The following is a 16082-nucleotide window of genomic DNA, read 5'->3' on the forward strand; positions in this document are numbered from 1 at the left end:
CCTATTTCATCAATCTCCCCTCCAATTTTCCTTTACAACCTAGCAGGACAATTAATGATTAAAACTTGAACACTGGTGAAATTTTTCTTCAGCAAGATCTGCCTTCTGCATCAATTCTACAACACCTAAGGCATGTCCCCATGCCAGACTTAAATGCCATAAGATTTGTGTATGAAGGAACATAAAAGTAAGAATTAGTTTAAAAGCAGCACAACAGATCAGAACCCCACAAGGAATAAATGGTGCAGCTGCCTTGCAATCAAAAAGCATAAACAGGGGGTAGCCCTGGTGGCTCAGCGGTTTAGCAGCCCAGGGTGTGATCCTGGGGACCCGGGATCGAGTCCCACATCGGGCTCCCTGCATGGAGCCTGCTTATGCCACACTCTGCCTCTCTCTCCTCTCTGTGTATTCTCATGAATAAATAAGTAAAATCTTTTAAAAAAAAAAAAAAAAAAGCATAAACAGGGCGCCAGGGTGGCTCAGTCAGTTAAGTGTCTGCCTTCGGCTCACATCGTGACCTCGCGGTGCTGGGATGGAGACCAGAGGCAGCCTCTCTGCTCAGCAGGGAGTCTCTTTTCCCTCTGCAGCTGCTCCCCCCACCCGGTCCATGCCCCTGCTCATGCTCTCCCACACTCTCTCTTAAATAAAATCTAAGATTTTTTTAAAAAGCAAAAACAAAACCAAAACCACTAACAAGCTCACCCCTCACAAATCTTCTGTTCTAATACGAAAGTTTCAACATATCACTCACAACATGCAGATACTCTTAAAAGTCAAGTTTCTCTTATACATGAAGCATATGGATAAAAGAATTCTAAAACATTATTTTCAAATGCTATACAAACTTACATAGAGACTGGAAAAATTAGGAATGTGAGCGATGAGACTTTTATTTCTTGGCATACTTCCATTGCAAATCATTTTTTTTTAAGATTTTATTTATTTATTTGACAGAGAATAAGAGAAACAGCACAAGCAGGCAGAGCAGAAGGCAGAGAGAGGGAAAGAGAGAGGGAGAAGCAGGCTCCCTGCTGAGCAGAGTCAGACTCAGGAGGGGATCCCAGGACCCTGAGATCAAGACCAAGCCAAAGGAAGATGCTTAACTGATCTAGTCACCAGGGAGGCCCCCCTTCTATCGCAAATCTAATGCAGCTTTAAAAAAACGTATACCAGATACTGGAGTTCCTTCAAGCTTGACTTCTCTTCCCAATGTGCAGCCAACAATAACTGGAATACCAGAAGCAACGCTTGAAAAATCTCTAATACTGAATTAAAATAGAATATACTCAAGTTTAACAAAGTTCACCATAATATTCCATACGATCTAATCAGTATCTTTCCCTCTTATTTTATATTCAATGGTTCCTTTATTTCAAAAACAAAGACATCACAAGTTTCTGAACATCAGTGGCCACAAGTATTTCCATATCCCTTCTCTCAACTTGTTTTTTTTTTTTAATCAAACTTAATATGTGAAACAAATTGAGTATAAATCCACATTCTCCAGAGGAAAAATACTGTGCTGCTTCATTAAAAAAAAAAAAAAAAAAAAAAAGCCAAGTCATATAAACAAAAATTCACGAAAAGCAGGGTTTTCTGAGGTATACTTTAAAAATCACTTCATCTGCCACAGTCTGCACTCCAACCTGAGAAGCTGTCCTAGGCAATCCATGCGTGTCCCCTCTGGGTCCTTTTAATTCACGTGGACCATAAAACTGTCAAAAAACGAATGCCAACAACCGCGATCAAACCAGATGCAGCTTTTTACAAACAACAGCTCTAAGCTGCGAATAAAATTAACACCCTCCTCCAAAGGAAAAAAAAAAAAAAAGGCAAAACAAAACAAAATGTTCTTAGAAGTGGGAGTTCCTCGGTTTTACCAATTCTTTGCGTTTCACTGTAAAGGGAATGGGGAAATCCGTGGTAAGAAAGAGAACATGGGGCGGCCCGGGTGGCCCAGCGGTTAGCGCCGCCTGCAGCCCAGGGCGTGACCCCAGGGTCGTGGGATCGAGTCCCCCGTCGGGCTCCCTGCGTGGAGCCTGCTTCTCCCTCTGCCTGTGTCTCTCTCTATCTCTGGGTCTCTAACAAATAAATAAAATCTTTTAAAAAAAAAAAGGATGCGCACAGCTAGCTCCCAGAAGGATGCAGGCAAGCATCCCTGAGCGCCGCTCGGCCTGCAGCTGGGCAGGCTCGGACCCGGGGGCTCACCGGCTAACGCTCGTCCCAAGGCCCCCCTTACTCCCGAGCGGCCCGAGGGCAGCCGTACGAACGCGCCGGGAGATAGAACCCAGCAAAGGGGTCCCCTGGAAACCGCTCTGGAGCCCCGAGGGGCGCGCACCGGAGGCGGAGGCGGGGGCGCACGGGCTCGGGACGCCCAGGGCTGCCGCTCGGCTCGGCCGACGGAGCCCGGCCCGAGGATGGAGCCCCGGGGCCGAGGACGCAGCCTGGGCCGAGGATGGAGCCCCGGAGCCGAGGACGGAGCCGAGGACCGAGCCCCGGGCCGAGGACCGAGCCCAGCCCAGCCGGGGACGGAGCCGCCGGGAGGAGGCAGGGCGCTCCCACTTCCGCCCCCCGCAGACCCGCCGGGCGGCCGGGCCCTGGACGGGGGGCGGGGGGTGCGGGCGCCGGGCCTCGTCGGCGGGGCCGGGGGCGGAGCGCAGGCAGGGCCGCGGCGGCGGGAGGAAGCGCGCCGGGGCTCGGGGCCTGGCAGGCCGCCGGTACCTGAAGCGGGGCGAGTCCTTGAGGCACTCCTCGAAGTCCACCGCCATCCTCATCCTGCCCCCGCCTCGCGTCGCCGGCCGCGCTGGGGGGGGAGCCGAGGGGGCCGCGGGCACCCGGGCGGCGACTAGCGCTGCGCGGAGCGGCGGAGGGCGCGTCGCCCGCTGCTCATAGCCCCGCGCAGGCGGCGGCGGCGGCGGCGGCGGCGGCTGGTCGGGCCCCAGGCCGGCCCCTCCTCCTCCCGCCCCCAGCCGAGCGCCGGCCGCAGGGAAGCCGCCCGGGAGTGACAGCCTCCGCCAGCCAGCCACGGGCCCGGCGGCCGGGGGGCGGGGCTTCCGGCGGCCCCGCCCCCGCGGGCGCCGCGGCAACGCAGCCGAGCGACGGCAGCTCGAGCCAATGAGCGGCGCGGTCGTGAGCGCGCCCCGCCCCCTCGCCGGGCGCGCAGGCGTGGTGGGGCGGGCCGCGCCGGTGGCTGGGAGGCCCGCGGAGGCTCCCCCGGAAGGAAGTCACGTGGCCGAGCGCGGCGCTTCCCTCGGAGGCCCCGCCCCGCCGAGCTGCCAGCGCGTGGGGCCGCGGGGCACGCCGGGAGCGGCGGGGAGGCGGCGGGCCGGGGGCGCTCGTGGCTCTCGTCGACGGCGTCTGCCGCGCAGGGGACCGCGGATCCGGTTTGCGGGGCGAGCGGGCCTCGCTCGGGAGGGTCCCGGCAGGTAGGAGAGGGGTCGCGCGGGGGGGGCGTGGGGGGGCAGCCCCGAGACCTCCGGGGCTTTCCCCGGCTCGCAGGCGGCGGGTCGGACGGCCGGGCTCCCTGCCCCGTGGCCCGCGCCGCCCCCCTGCACACTCGCCCCCGGAGCCCTGCAGGCTGCCGGCGTCGGACCCAGCCTAAGATGCCAGTGGCCGGAGAAAAGGAAGAAAAGAAAAAAAAAAGCAGAAGAAGAAACCACGATGAACACACTATACCTGCGCAGCCCGGTGGCTCAGCGGTTAGCGCCGCCTGCAGCCCGGGGCGTGACCCCGGGTCGCGGGTTCGAGTCCCGCATCCCCGCGTGGAGCCCGCGTCTCCCTCTGCCTGCGTCTCTGCCCCCCCCCGTGTCTCATGAATAAATAAGTAAATAAAAATTTTTTTTAATTTTATTTATTTATGATAGTCACAGAGAGAGAGAGAGAGAGGCAGAGACATAGGCAGAGGGAGAAGCAGGCTCCATGCACCGGGAGCCCGACGTGGGATTTGATCCCAGGTCTCCTGGATCACGCCCTGGGCCAAAGGCAGGCGCCAAACCGCTGCGCCACCCAGGGATCCCCTAAATAAAATATTTTTTAAAAAAAACAAGCATTACACTTAAATGCAGCGCAAGCTGAAGCATGTCCATAAAACGCAACGGCAGCAGAGTGGCTGCGAGCGAGAGCCTGAAGGCAAAGAGATGGGAACGTCTGTGTGGCTGTAAAGTTGAAGGGAAAGCGCTGATGGGATGCAGTTGCCCCGAAGCCGAACTAAGAAGTCCAAGGACACGAGGCCACGGAGAAGCCACGCCGGGAGCGGGGGCTGCCAGCATCCCGGTACCGCTCTCTTCAGTGCTGTGGTCAAAGTCTAGGTGTAAGCCTCCCGGGGACGCCCGGTGGCCCAGCGGTTAGCGCCGCCTGCAGCCCGGGGCGTGACCCTGGAGACCCAGGATGGAGCCCCGCCTCGGGGCCCTGCGTGGAGCCTGCTGCTCCCTCTGCCTGGGTCTCTGCCTCTCTCTCACTCTCTCTCTGTGTCTCTCGTGAGTAAATAAATTTTATAAAAAATAAATAAATGAATAAATAATAAATGTAAGCCTCCTCACTTCCACTGCCTCAAGTTTTACATAACCGTGTCGCCCGTCTGGCTAAGTGTAGCATGATGGGATGATGGTTTACATAACCAGAGCTTGCATCTTGATCTCCTTTTGCACCATTAGAAATTAACAGTATAAAAAGGAAAGGAAAAAAGAAAAGGAATAGTGTCATTTTGAGACGTTTCTGAGACTATACAAGCAGTATATATGTTTCTGCCTTGGTTTTAAACTGGGTTTCTTTTTTTATTTTTTTTTTTTTATAGAATTTTAGTTTTTTTTTTTTTTCCAAGTTTTATTTATTTATGATAGTCACAGAGAGAGAGAGAGGCAGAGACACAGGCAGAGGGAGAAGCAGGCTCCATGCACCGGGAGCCCGATGTGGGATTCGATTCCGGGTCTCCAGAATCGCGCCCTGGGCCAAAGGCAGGCGCCAAACCGCTGCGCCACCCAGGGATCCCCTTTTTTTATTTTCTTAACCTTTTGTTTTAATTCTACTTAACAGGGCAGCCCAGGTGGCTCAGCGGTTTAGCACCGCCTTCAGCCCAGGGCCTGATCCTGGAGACCCAGGATCAAGTCCCACATCGGGCTCCCTGCATGGAGCCTGCTTCTCCCTCTGCCTGTGTCTCTGCCTCTCTCTCTCTCTCTCTCTCTGTCTCTCATGAATAAATAAGAAAAATTCTTAAAAAAAAATAATAATTCTACTTAACACACAGCTGTTATATTGGTTTCGGATGTACAGTATAGTTATCGACACTAGCAATTATCACCCTGTGCTCCTCAGGGCAAGTGCACCCCTTAGTCCCCATCACTAACCTATCCCCCCCACCCCACGATCAATTCGTTCCCTATAATTCAGAGGCTGTCTCTTGATCTCTCTCTCTTATTTTTTCTCTTTGCTTATTTGTTTTGATTCTTAAATTCCTTAAGGAATTCTTAAGGAGTTTAAGAAACATACTTACAGGGATCCCTGGGTGGCGCAGCGGTTTGACGCCTGCCTTTGGCCTGGGGCACGATCCTGGAGACCCAGGATCGAATCCCACGTCGGGCTCCCGGTGCATGGAGCCTGCTTCTCCTTCTGCCTGTGTCTCTGCCTCTCTCTCTCTCTCTCCCTCTCTGTGACTATCATAAATAAATAAAAATTTTTTTAAAAAATTTTAAAAAAAGAAACATACTTACATACTTAAATGTATAAGTGAAATCATATGGTAATTTGGTTTCTTTTTTAAATTACATATGCCTCTGGGCAGCCTGGGTGGCTTAGCACCGCTTTCAGCCCAGGTTGTGATCCTGGAGACTGGGGATCAAGTCCCAGGTCAGGCTCCTTCCCTGGAGCCTGCTTCTCCCTCTGCCTGTGTCTATCATGAATAAATAAAATCTTTAAAAAAAAATAAATTGCATATGCCTGGAATCTGCACAGCTTCTTTTGATAACTGGAAACTATTGACAGTTAAGCTTTCAGTGTCCTCAGACATTTCAGTTGGTCAAGCCAACCTCTGCCGGACTTATACCTTCTGTGTCAAATTTAGAAAGAGAGTTGGCCATTTCTACATTTAATTGTAGGGATCCCTGGGTGGCGCAGCGGTTTGGCGCCTGCCTTTGGCCCAGGGCGTGATCCTGGAGACCCGGGATCGAATCCCGCATCGGGCTCCCGGTGCATGGAGCCTGCTTCTCCCTCTGCCTGTGTCTCTGCCTCTCTCTCTCTCTCTCTCTCTGTGACTATCATGAATAAATAAAATCTTTAAAAAAAAATAACCATTTACATTTAATTGTATTGCAAATGCATGACAACTAATCTGTGTGTAAGATAATATTGTTTCAATGCTTCAACACAATGTAACCTTTTAGAAAAGGCCTAATATGACACTTGGAGATTCAAATTAAAATTCAGCTGTATGCCACTTTCAATGAAAGTAACTCAAATAAGCTAATTGTCAATAATGAACATTTTCTTAATGTGGACAGCTAAATGTATGTACATCCAGTCAGTGATAACACTGTCAAAAAATTTTTTTCTGCCCTGTGGTAAAGCAAGCACACGGGGGTTGTCAATTGTAGGATATGTTCTAAATTAAGAAATATTAGAAGTAGGGGTGCCTGGGTGGCTCAGTCAGCTAAGCGTCTGCTTTCGGCTGAGGTCGTGATCCCTGGATTGAGCTCTGCGTTGTCGGGCTCCCAGCTCAGCGGGGAGTCTGCTTCTCCCTGTCTCCCTTCCTGCTGTTACCCTTGCTGCTGTGTCAAATAAAGACTCTAACTGCAAACTGCCTGCTTCTCCTTTAGAATTTGGCCTTTATGGGTGTGGCTCTGTTTACGTATGAAACATTTCCTTTTCATGTGTTTCATTTCAGAGGTGCGGCTCAAATGCCACCTCTTTCAGGAAGCCTTCTCAGTTTGCTGAAATACAGACATCTCTTTTCAACAGGCAGTGAGAATTAGTAAGGGATATAAATGATCAAACCTTAAATCTCACAAGTGTCTTCTCCCCAGACTTCCCAATACCTTCCTCCAAAACCTCTGGAACCCTGTATGCCCATAGTCCATCCTTCCCAGGACACTTTGGATTGTCTCTGAGCATACTTTTTTTTTTTTTTAAGATTTTATTTATTTAGAGTGTGAGTGGCAGGGGCAGGGGGAGGCAGGGGGGTGTGCACACAAGCAAGAGGGAGAGAGAATCCCAAGCAGACTCTGAGCTGAGCACTGAGCCCATCATGGGGCTCCATCTCACAACTCTGAGATTATGACCTGAGCCGAAATTAAGAGTCCACTGCTCAACCAACTGAGCCACCCAGGGGCCCCTCTGTGAGGATACCTTTTTTTAGATATTTTATTTATTCATGAGAAACACAGAGAGAGAGGCAGAGGGAGAAGCAGGCTCCACGCAGGGAGCCCAATGTGGGACTCAATCCCGGGACCCGGGGTCATGCCCTGGGCCGAAGGCAGATGCTCACAGGCATCCCATGTGAGGATACTTTTAACTGTATGCTCTTCAGTAGAAGTTGTTTACTACCCCTTCCCTGATCCACCTTGGCCAGGATACTTAGCAAGAATCTAACTCTTGAGAACTTATAATTGACATTCCACCTTCATACAAGAACTTATTTTGGGGGTGGCTAATGTCATCTCGCTACACTACTGTCTTACTGTCCTCATTGCTATTCTCTACCAGTTTCCCACTCAATCGCTGACTTAGCCTGGCTCAGTGCATTGCAAATTATGTCAAGAACCAGGCGTTTTGATGAGGGAAACTGTGGGTAGCTTCTGGAACTGGGAAGCCGAAGAACCCACACACCTGTGGGAACTGGTTTCCCTCCCCTAGTGGCTCTATCCTCAGTTTTTCTCACCAACTGCCCAAGTCTCACCAGGTATCCACTCTGCTCTGTGTGGGTTCTGTTCCCCTGTGAGCCTGGCCTGGATACAATCCTCATTGCTACTGGTTCCTTCAACAAGTTGGTTGTCAGACAGCTACAGGGGCCAAGCAGATAATGTAAGTGAATGAAGCTGGCCAGGTGTAAGCAGTATGCGGGGCGGGGGAGAGGCAAGGTGAAGGGGCAAGCGTATGCCCTGTGTACTGCTCAGCTCCAGTATGTTTTTGCCATATCAAGCCTTCAGATTTTATAAGAGAAGCCAAACAGCTAGATTTTAATGTGAATCCTCCCCAATTTTCAAATGTTGGCAACACTTTCAAAATACTAGAAAACATTACGCAGGTCAGAAAAATAAATTTCAGGGCCACTATGCAATTCATATATTTTTGACAATTCTTTTTTTTTTTTTTTTTTTGACAATTCTTGATGTATCCTTTCAACCTATGCTCCTGGAGCTTATCACTTTAATCTGTTTCCTAATTCCCAGATCCCAGGAGAAAACAGATTAACCCAGCTCATCCTTCATGACAGGTCACACAGGTCCACAGTGAGCAAACAGGAGGGTCGGATTACCCAATTTAATCATCCGTACAGGAACGGGGATCAGGACGGAGGCTGCAGGACAGGTGACTGACTAGTAGACAAGGCAATTTCCCTAAAAGAGAGTATCAGGGATGTGGTCCCATAAGACACAGCTAGTAAACCCATGTTTGCCTTCTGACTCACGGTCCTCCACCCCAACTCCTGCCACCAGCTAAGGTGATTTCAACATTCACTTATTCTTTCTTCATTTAATAATGTCCATTAAGCAGATATGCAGGTCAGTCACAAAGCAGGCTCTGAGGTCTACAGGTGAAATAAACAGTGTTTCCCCTCTAGAGCCCGGGGAGCGACTCATACGGTCATTTCTTCTGTAGGAGGAACTAGGGTTCTGGTATCTTCCAGACATCAGGAATCTTGAAAAAGTAAGAACCAAGAGAAAGTGAGGAAGGTTTTCCCAAGGACCTTTAGTCGCAGTTCCAGAAGTAAACGGTGACCAGACACAAAGCATTTTGCCACCCTAAGGAATTCTATCTTAAGGCTACGGGAAGCCATCGGAAGAACTTAAGCCTGGAGTAACACAATTCAGTTTGAATTTTAAAAGAGAGTGTATCCAGGGGGCGGAGCTATGAGGACTGAGACCAAAAACACTGTTAGCAGCTGAGAGGTTTTCAACCAAGACCTTTGCAATCAAAAGATGTTTAGGCAACAAAATCAAAAGGATCTGATGGTCCACCAAATGTGAGGGAGTAAAACAAGATAAGCTCCTACGGTGTCTACAGGTTTCAAGCTGGAGAATGACTGGTGGGACGCGGTACTATCCATAAAGAGAAGAAAGTTTATCTCTGTCTCCTGTCACTTCAGGGGCACCTGGTGGGTTAGTTGGTTAAGCATCTGCCCTGGGTTCAGGTCATGATCCCAGGATCCTGGGATTGGGCTCACATCCCGCTCCCTGCTCAGCGGGGACTCTGCTTCTCTCTCTGTCCCTGCTCCTGTTCTCTCTCTCTCTCTCTCTCAAATAAGTAAATAAATAATCTTAAAAAAAAAAAAAAGTCACTTCAAACGGTCCTTAAATGTCCCCACCTTAAACCTCGTCTCACCCAGCACATTCCATACACAGACAGGCTCAACCTCAGATGTCTCCCGCTGAGGCACTCGCATACGTTCACTTCACACTCCCAACCGCACCCCAGGACCCCATCTCCTAGGCCGTTGGATCCACCTGTCCTGCCTTCAACAACTCGGGGGGCTTCCTCCGCCCGCAGAGGGCTTGTCTCAGCCCGTGCGAGAGCTGCTGGCGGCCTGTGCCGGGCGCTGCCCCCTCCGGCTGGGCCTCCTCCCTGCCCCCGAGCTCCTGTCCATTATTTAAAACTTGGCTCAACCGGAATCTCCTCGGGTGCTCCGCTCACAGTGCTCACAGTGACGTGCCGGCTCCCTGTGTCCTGGGCCTTCTCCCACCTGCTGTACCTGACTAGTAGCAGAGACTTCGGTATTAGAAGTTGAGATTTTTATGCCCAGATTATCTTCAGGCCTGGCACGTCTGGGTAGAGCCTTTATTTCCGTCTTTGTGGCTCTAGAAGCGAGCCCAGTGGCTGGCACTTAGTGTCTGGTAAAGGGATAAATGGATGTTATCTCTCTCCAGAGTGAGCTTTTCCTTACTCACATCCGCATGATTACTTGTGCACGTGCGTGGATTTCTCCAGAGATGACGAGCTCAGAGAATGATGCTCGTGTGTCGGGGTGATCCGAGGTCATGTGAGATACACACGACAGTGCCCGACAGTGCCTGGCTCCATATGTAACAGAATCCCCTAGAGAGGTTTGCTGTGCTTGTTTTAATATGGATTCGTGGGCTAAGTCGTATTTTCCAGAGGGGGTGCCGGGCAAGCGTCGCACGCGGCCTTCACTGAAACTCCGCAAACGCTAGTGTTCATTCTGTAACTCCAGGATCTGGCACAGACACTGGCAGTGTAGTAGGAGCTCACTAAGAATAGGAGATTGAACTGGAACATATAATGTTTTCAGTGTTTAGAATATAACATTTTTTTACATCTAACAAGCCACGGGTTTGAGGTAAAAGATAGATTTAGGTTAGAGGGGCCCGGATCACAACTTAATGCTCAGCCTCTCACTGCTGGCTGTGTATTCAGTGAGCCCTCTCCTGCTCCCCCTGCCTTCCACCCCCTTCCCACCCTCCTGCATGCTTCACGCAGTGGGAGGCTCAGTCTGCGCCCAAGTACCATCCCCGGGGGCCCGAAACACGGTGTTTCTAAGCAGTTGCTTCCTAACGTTTTGATTTGGCTGTGGCCTGCCTCTGAGCTCTCCTGCGCGTCTCCCCCACGTTGCACCCACCTTCCGAGCCCCAGCGCCACCGTTCATTGAGGCCTTCACATCTGGCTCACCAACACACAGCCTTCCCCGCCCGGGGACCAGCCTTCCTCAGTCCTCGGCAGGATTACTGCTGCTCACACTCATGCTCCAGAATGCGCTCCAGAGGTCAGGGCTCCAGGAAGCCTCCCTTCCGGATTTGGGCCCCCGGCCGTGCTCCCAATACACAGCGTTCCTCCTCCGCAGGCCGCGGCCCACAGGCTCACAGGCGGGAACTGGCCCCGTGATCTGTGTGACCCCCGTGCGGCCCAGCGCGCAGCTCCGAGTAGACGCAACACAAGTGTGTGTTGAAGGAGTTTATCTCCAATCCTCTTCCCACACCTTATGCTCAAGTGACGACAAACTGCTTATAGTTCCCCAGGTGTACCGTGCCGTTTCCCGGGCCCCTGCATGTGCTACCTCATGCTGCTTCCTAACCTGCCCCCTCCTCCCCACTCCACATACCCGTGTTATGTGTGTGTGCGTGAGCTCATGCTATCTGGAAATACAGAGCATAAAGAATAATACATGCCTTGTACCCACTGCCCAGGTTATGAGACAGAACGTTCCCAACACTAAGTTCCTCCCGGATTGTCTCATTACCTCCCTCTCAGAAAATATCTTGAATTTTGCATTTGTTACTCCCTCACTTTGTGTTCCACTTGTATTTGTCTCCCCAAATAACATACTGTTTACTTTTGTAGGATATTTTAACTTTACATATGTCCTCCTGTACTTTTTTTTTTAGCTCAAAATCATGTTTATGGAGTTTACCCATATTGATGTCTATAATTCTAGATCATTCATTTTCACTGCAGTATGAATATACTTTATCCATTCCCCCTGTGAATTTAAGTTGTTTACAGTTGTTTTCAGAAACAATGCTGCTGTAAGCATTCTTGTCTCTAAGTCTGGGGCCCTAATCTGACATGAGTGGTGTCCTTCTAACAAGAGGAAGGGACAGCAGGGATGCACGTGCACACAGATATGCGCACATTTACAAGAATAGCTGCAGGGCACATACCTAGGAGTGGAATTGCTGAGCCACGGAGCATGTAGACCCTGGAGATAGTTCATGGCCAAGTGTTAAACCGCTGTCTTACCTCCACCCCGCGTGGGCCCCGTTACTCCTTACCCTCTCTGATATGTGGTGCTGCCAAATGTTTTGATTCTTGCCAATCTGATGGTATAAACATCATCTCATTGAGTTTACAACTTACATATACAAGGTTTCCTTATTGATGAGGTTGAACAGCTTTTTGCATGCTATTGGCCACGTGTGTGAAACGTTTAGTCGTGTCTGTCTTGCCCAGTCTTTATTAGAGTTATTTTTTCTTTACTTGCAGAACATCGTTATATCTTTTGTCAATTATGTGTTACAACTGGGATCCCTGGGTGGCGCAGCGGTTTGGCGCCTGCCTTTGGCCCAGGGCGCGATCCTGGAGACCCGGGATCGAATCCCACATCGGGCTCCCGGTGCATGGAGCCTGCTTCTCCCTCTGCCTGTGTCTCTGCCTCTCTCTCTCTCTTTCTCTGTGTGTGTGACTATCATAAATAAATAAAAAATTTAAAAAAAAATTATGTGTTACAACTATCTTCTCTCAGTTGTGGATGCTGTTCTTTCTATATGGTGATTTTTAATAACGAGAAGTAATTACTTTTAATGTAGCCAAAACTATCTTTTTGTTTATGATTTGTGCTTTCTGTATTTGAGGGAACCTTTCATACCCTGAAATCATGAAGACATTCTCTTATACGAGCTTCAAAATTTTGTTCCTCTCGTGTAAATCTTTAATCCCACGTGGGCTCAATATTTGTGAATAGTGCAAGATAGCTACCTTAAAATATATATATATATACTGAGAGCTCACTGTCTCAGGGCTGTGCACTCAACACTCCATCCTGATAGATTACTTTGTTTACACATCTATGTTCCCTTATTAGCCCTTAATCCGTGTATATTCACAGTCTAGCAGAGTTCCTTGCATTAACATCCAATACATGTTGAGTTTGCAAATGTACTCTAAAATCCATAACATTATCTGAGCTAGAAGGAACCTAAAAACCGTGTTGTGTCCAGCTCCTTTATTTTATAGGTGAGGAAATGAAGGCCCAGTGAGTGAGTGATCTGTGCACTTATGAGACCAGGTGGGGATTCAGTGCCCAGGGCTCAGAAACCCTGTTTCCTGTTTCTCCTAAAAGCACCAAGTCCAGCTCCACTTACCATGGTCATCTAGGACCTGAACTAAGTCAAGGGCCAGTTGGCAAAGACAAAGAGGGGCACTGGAATCTGCCACAGTGGCAAAGGATTAATGTAATTAATCCTGACAAATCAGAAAGAAAAAGACCAGACCAAGAATGGTTATATTAAAAAGTGGAAGAAATGCAAAAGGGCAAAAAAATTTTGAATTCAGAAATCGAACACATGCAAGTTAGAAAGATACACTTGTCCTCCCCTCTCAGATGGTACAGATAGAAAAGAATGCCTTAGGAAATGGTCCGTTGGAGTATAAACTTCCTGAGAAGCAAAAAAAAAAGCCGGCTGTTTTGCTCACCACTATTCTCCTGTCAAGTGGCACAGGCCTGGCAGATAGTTGGAGCTCAATTACTATTTAATATTAAATACATTGGGATCCCTGGGTGGCGCAGTGGTTTGGCGCCTGCCTTTGGCCCAGGGCGTGATCCTGGAGACCCGGGATCGAATCCCACGTCGGGCTCCTGGTGCATGGAGCCTGCTTCTCCCTCTGCCTATGTCTCTCTGCCTCTCTCTCTCTCTCTCTCTGTGTGACTATCATAAATTAAAAATAATAATAATAATAATAATAAAATACATGACTAGCACTTATGTGCAGTTATGAGATGGGGCTTGCTTTACATGAAGCAGGCAAATCCCAGCCCACGGCCTGCCTTCTGGCACACACAACACAGGAGGAAATGCCTATTCTTCCAAAGAAGCATGGCTGGCGATGCTACAAGTTCTGAGAGCTCTGGCTCACGAGAAGATAAACTAGTTTCAAAAAGGAAACAGGAAACATGTATAAGGGGAAATTTTTAGTAAGAATTGGTGACACTGTGCAGACAGAGGTTCTCATAAGCTGATAGTAGGAGCATAGAACTTTTCTGGACATTTAGGCCCATAGGTATCAAAAGGCTAAATAGGTGTATCAATTCGAAAAACACAGGACTTATATACATATGCAGGTTAGCTGCAGTGTTGTTCCCAGAGGAAAAAAGGATATATCCTAAGTTTTTTACTAATACATTGGTTGAATAAATCACAATATATTCATACAGTAGAATACTATGTAACTTACTACGTAAGTTACTCTTGGGGAAAAAAAAAAAGGAAAAAAATCCAGTGCTAGGAATGATTGATTATATGTTTTGTTTCACTCCTTTATCTCTTCTTTTGTTGTAGACAGTTATATATATTTTAAGGTTTTATTACTTTTTTAAAGATTTGTTTATTTTTTTTAGGTTGGGGGAAGGGCAGAAGGAGACGGCGAGAGAAACCCTAAGCAGACCATGCACTGAGCACTGAGCACTGAGCTGTCCTGGGGCCCAGTCTCAAGCCCTGAGATCAAGACCTGAGCCAAAACCAAGAGTCAGAAGCTCAACCAACTGGGCCATCCAGGGGCCCCCTAAAGATTTTATTTTTGAGTAATCTCTACATGCATTGTTGGGCTCAAACTCATAACCCCAAGATCAAGAGTCACATGCTCTTCCAACTGAGCCAGCCAGGCGCTCCTTATATTACTATTACAATCAGAAAAACTCTTTTTTAGATTAATTATTCCAAGAATAGTAGATCCTGAAGAGTTTCAAATTTTATCTATTTGTTTTAATTATTTATATCCTGCATATTTCTTGAATTGAAAATATTAAATAATAAGGCAATTAAAATGAAAGTTTAAAACAATTAACACCTTACAGGGAAGAGAGTAAAAAGTAATGCCAAAAACCTAGGTTTTGTTTTGGACAAGGCTAATTGTTCTAATTAGTGAAAGAAAGAATTCAAAGCAGCCTGTTAAGAAAGATATTTTCTCAAGTTCCAGGAGGAATTGCTACAAGCCTAATTTCTATTCCTGTTAGCCAGCTAAGCAGCTCTTCCACTGAAGTCTGTCTCAGATGCTGAATCCACAGCTTGAAAAGTGCTTATACATGAGGATGTGGTATGGTCTCACAGAACATTCCAGCACTTCCTTTTGGTGGGCACCAAAACATATACCTTATTATCTTTGCTTTTATTTTATTTTATTTTTTTTAATTTTTATTTTATTTATGATAGTCACAGAGAGAGAGAGAGAGAGGCAGAGACACAGGCAGAGGGAGAAGCAGGCTCCATGCACCGGGAGCCCGATGTGGGATTCGATCCCGGGTCTCCAGGATCGCGCCCTGGGCCAAAGGCAGGCGCCAAACCGCTGCGCCACCCAGGGATCCCTATCTTTGCTTTTATTAAGAAAATTTGGCATTCCCAAACATGAAAATGAAGTTTAAATTGAAATATTTGGGGACTCTAGTCTTGTTGCTATTATTATTTATGACTTAAATACGTTTAAATATTTGCATATGGTACAAAGGGGTATGCAACAAAGAACAGGTCTCTCTCCTGCTGCCATTGAAGTGGGGGTCACTCAAGCCTTGACTTGAACCAACTTCACTGTTTCTCTCCTTAAATGCCAAACCATCGACAACCCTCAGCACGAACCCCTGAACTGCTTTTTTTCTGAATATCTTTCCTTTCCCTTTAATAGCCTCCAGATTGTAGGTGGAGGTGCTAGGGGATGTATTAGGCAATAGAAAAAAAATGTCTTCTTTCATGTGATAAACCTGATATTGATGGATAAACCAAGCTATTGGCTTCTGTGGCTGAAATTTAAAACATTTCTTCAATTCTTATCAATAGTACAAAGAGAGTTGAGTATGTCCCTTAAAAGCTAAGAAGCTACCTATACTGAACGATCTGCCCAGCATGGTTTATGGGTACTTCATTCCTGCATCTCTTTTTCTTTTTTAAATATTTTTTTTTATTTGAGGGAGAGAGAGAGAGAGCGTGCAGGAGCAAGGGGAGTGAGGGGGCAGAGGGAGAAGCAGACTCCCCATGGGGCACGGAGCCCGATGCGGGGCTCAATCCTAGGACCCTGGGATCGTGACCTGAGCCCAGTAGCTTAACTAAGTGGGCCACCCAGGCGCCCTTCTTGGATCTCTCCTAATGACAAAGTGACTTCTTGTTTTTAAAAAAAAAAAAAAGAAAAAGAAAAAGGTAGGGTTTGGGAACGGAGAG

General features: G+C 48.4%; 1 protein-coding gene and 1 long non-coding RNA gene across 8 annotated transcripts in view; one reads left to right on the forward strand and one right to left on the reverse strand.

The window, feature by feature from the left end:
* ACAP2 (ArfGAP with coiled-coil, ankyrin repeat and PH domains 2) overlaps positions 1-2990 on the reverse strand; it is a 130730-nt gene extending 127740 nt beyond the window's left edge. For all 7 annotated transcript variants that reach the window (XR_013372262.1, XR_013372261.1, XM_077883874.1 and 4 more), the window contains exon 1: positions 2722-2990. Coding sequence is in view for 5 of the 7 variants with exons in the window: in XM_077883874.1 (XP_077740000.1) it covers positions 2722-2774 (53 nt within the window). In the remaining 2 variants the exon portion in view is untranslated. The remainder of the gene's footprint in view (positions 1-2721) is intronic.
* Positions 2991-3284: 294 nt separating this feature from the next.
* On the forward strand, positions 3285-4523 carry LOC144305021 (uncharacterized). The gene is made up of 2 exons (XR_013372047.1): positions 3285-3425; positions 4065-4523. It is a non-coding gene; the product is annotated as an uncharacterized LOC144305021 (long non-coding RNA).
* Positions 4524-16082: the final 11559 nt, after the last annotated feature.

Source organism: Canis aureus, chromosome 35 (assembly GCF_053574225.1).
Source record: "Canis aureus isolate CA01 chromosome 35, VMU_Caureus_v.1.0, whole genome shotgun sequence".
NCBI classification, from domain to species: domain Eukaryota; kingdom Metazoa; phylum Chordata; class Mammalia; order Carnivora; family Canidae; genus Canis; species Canis aureus.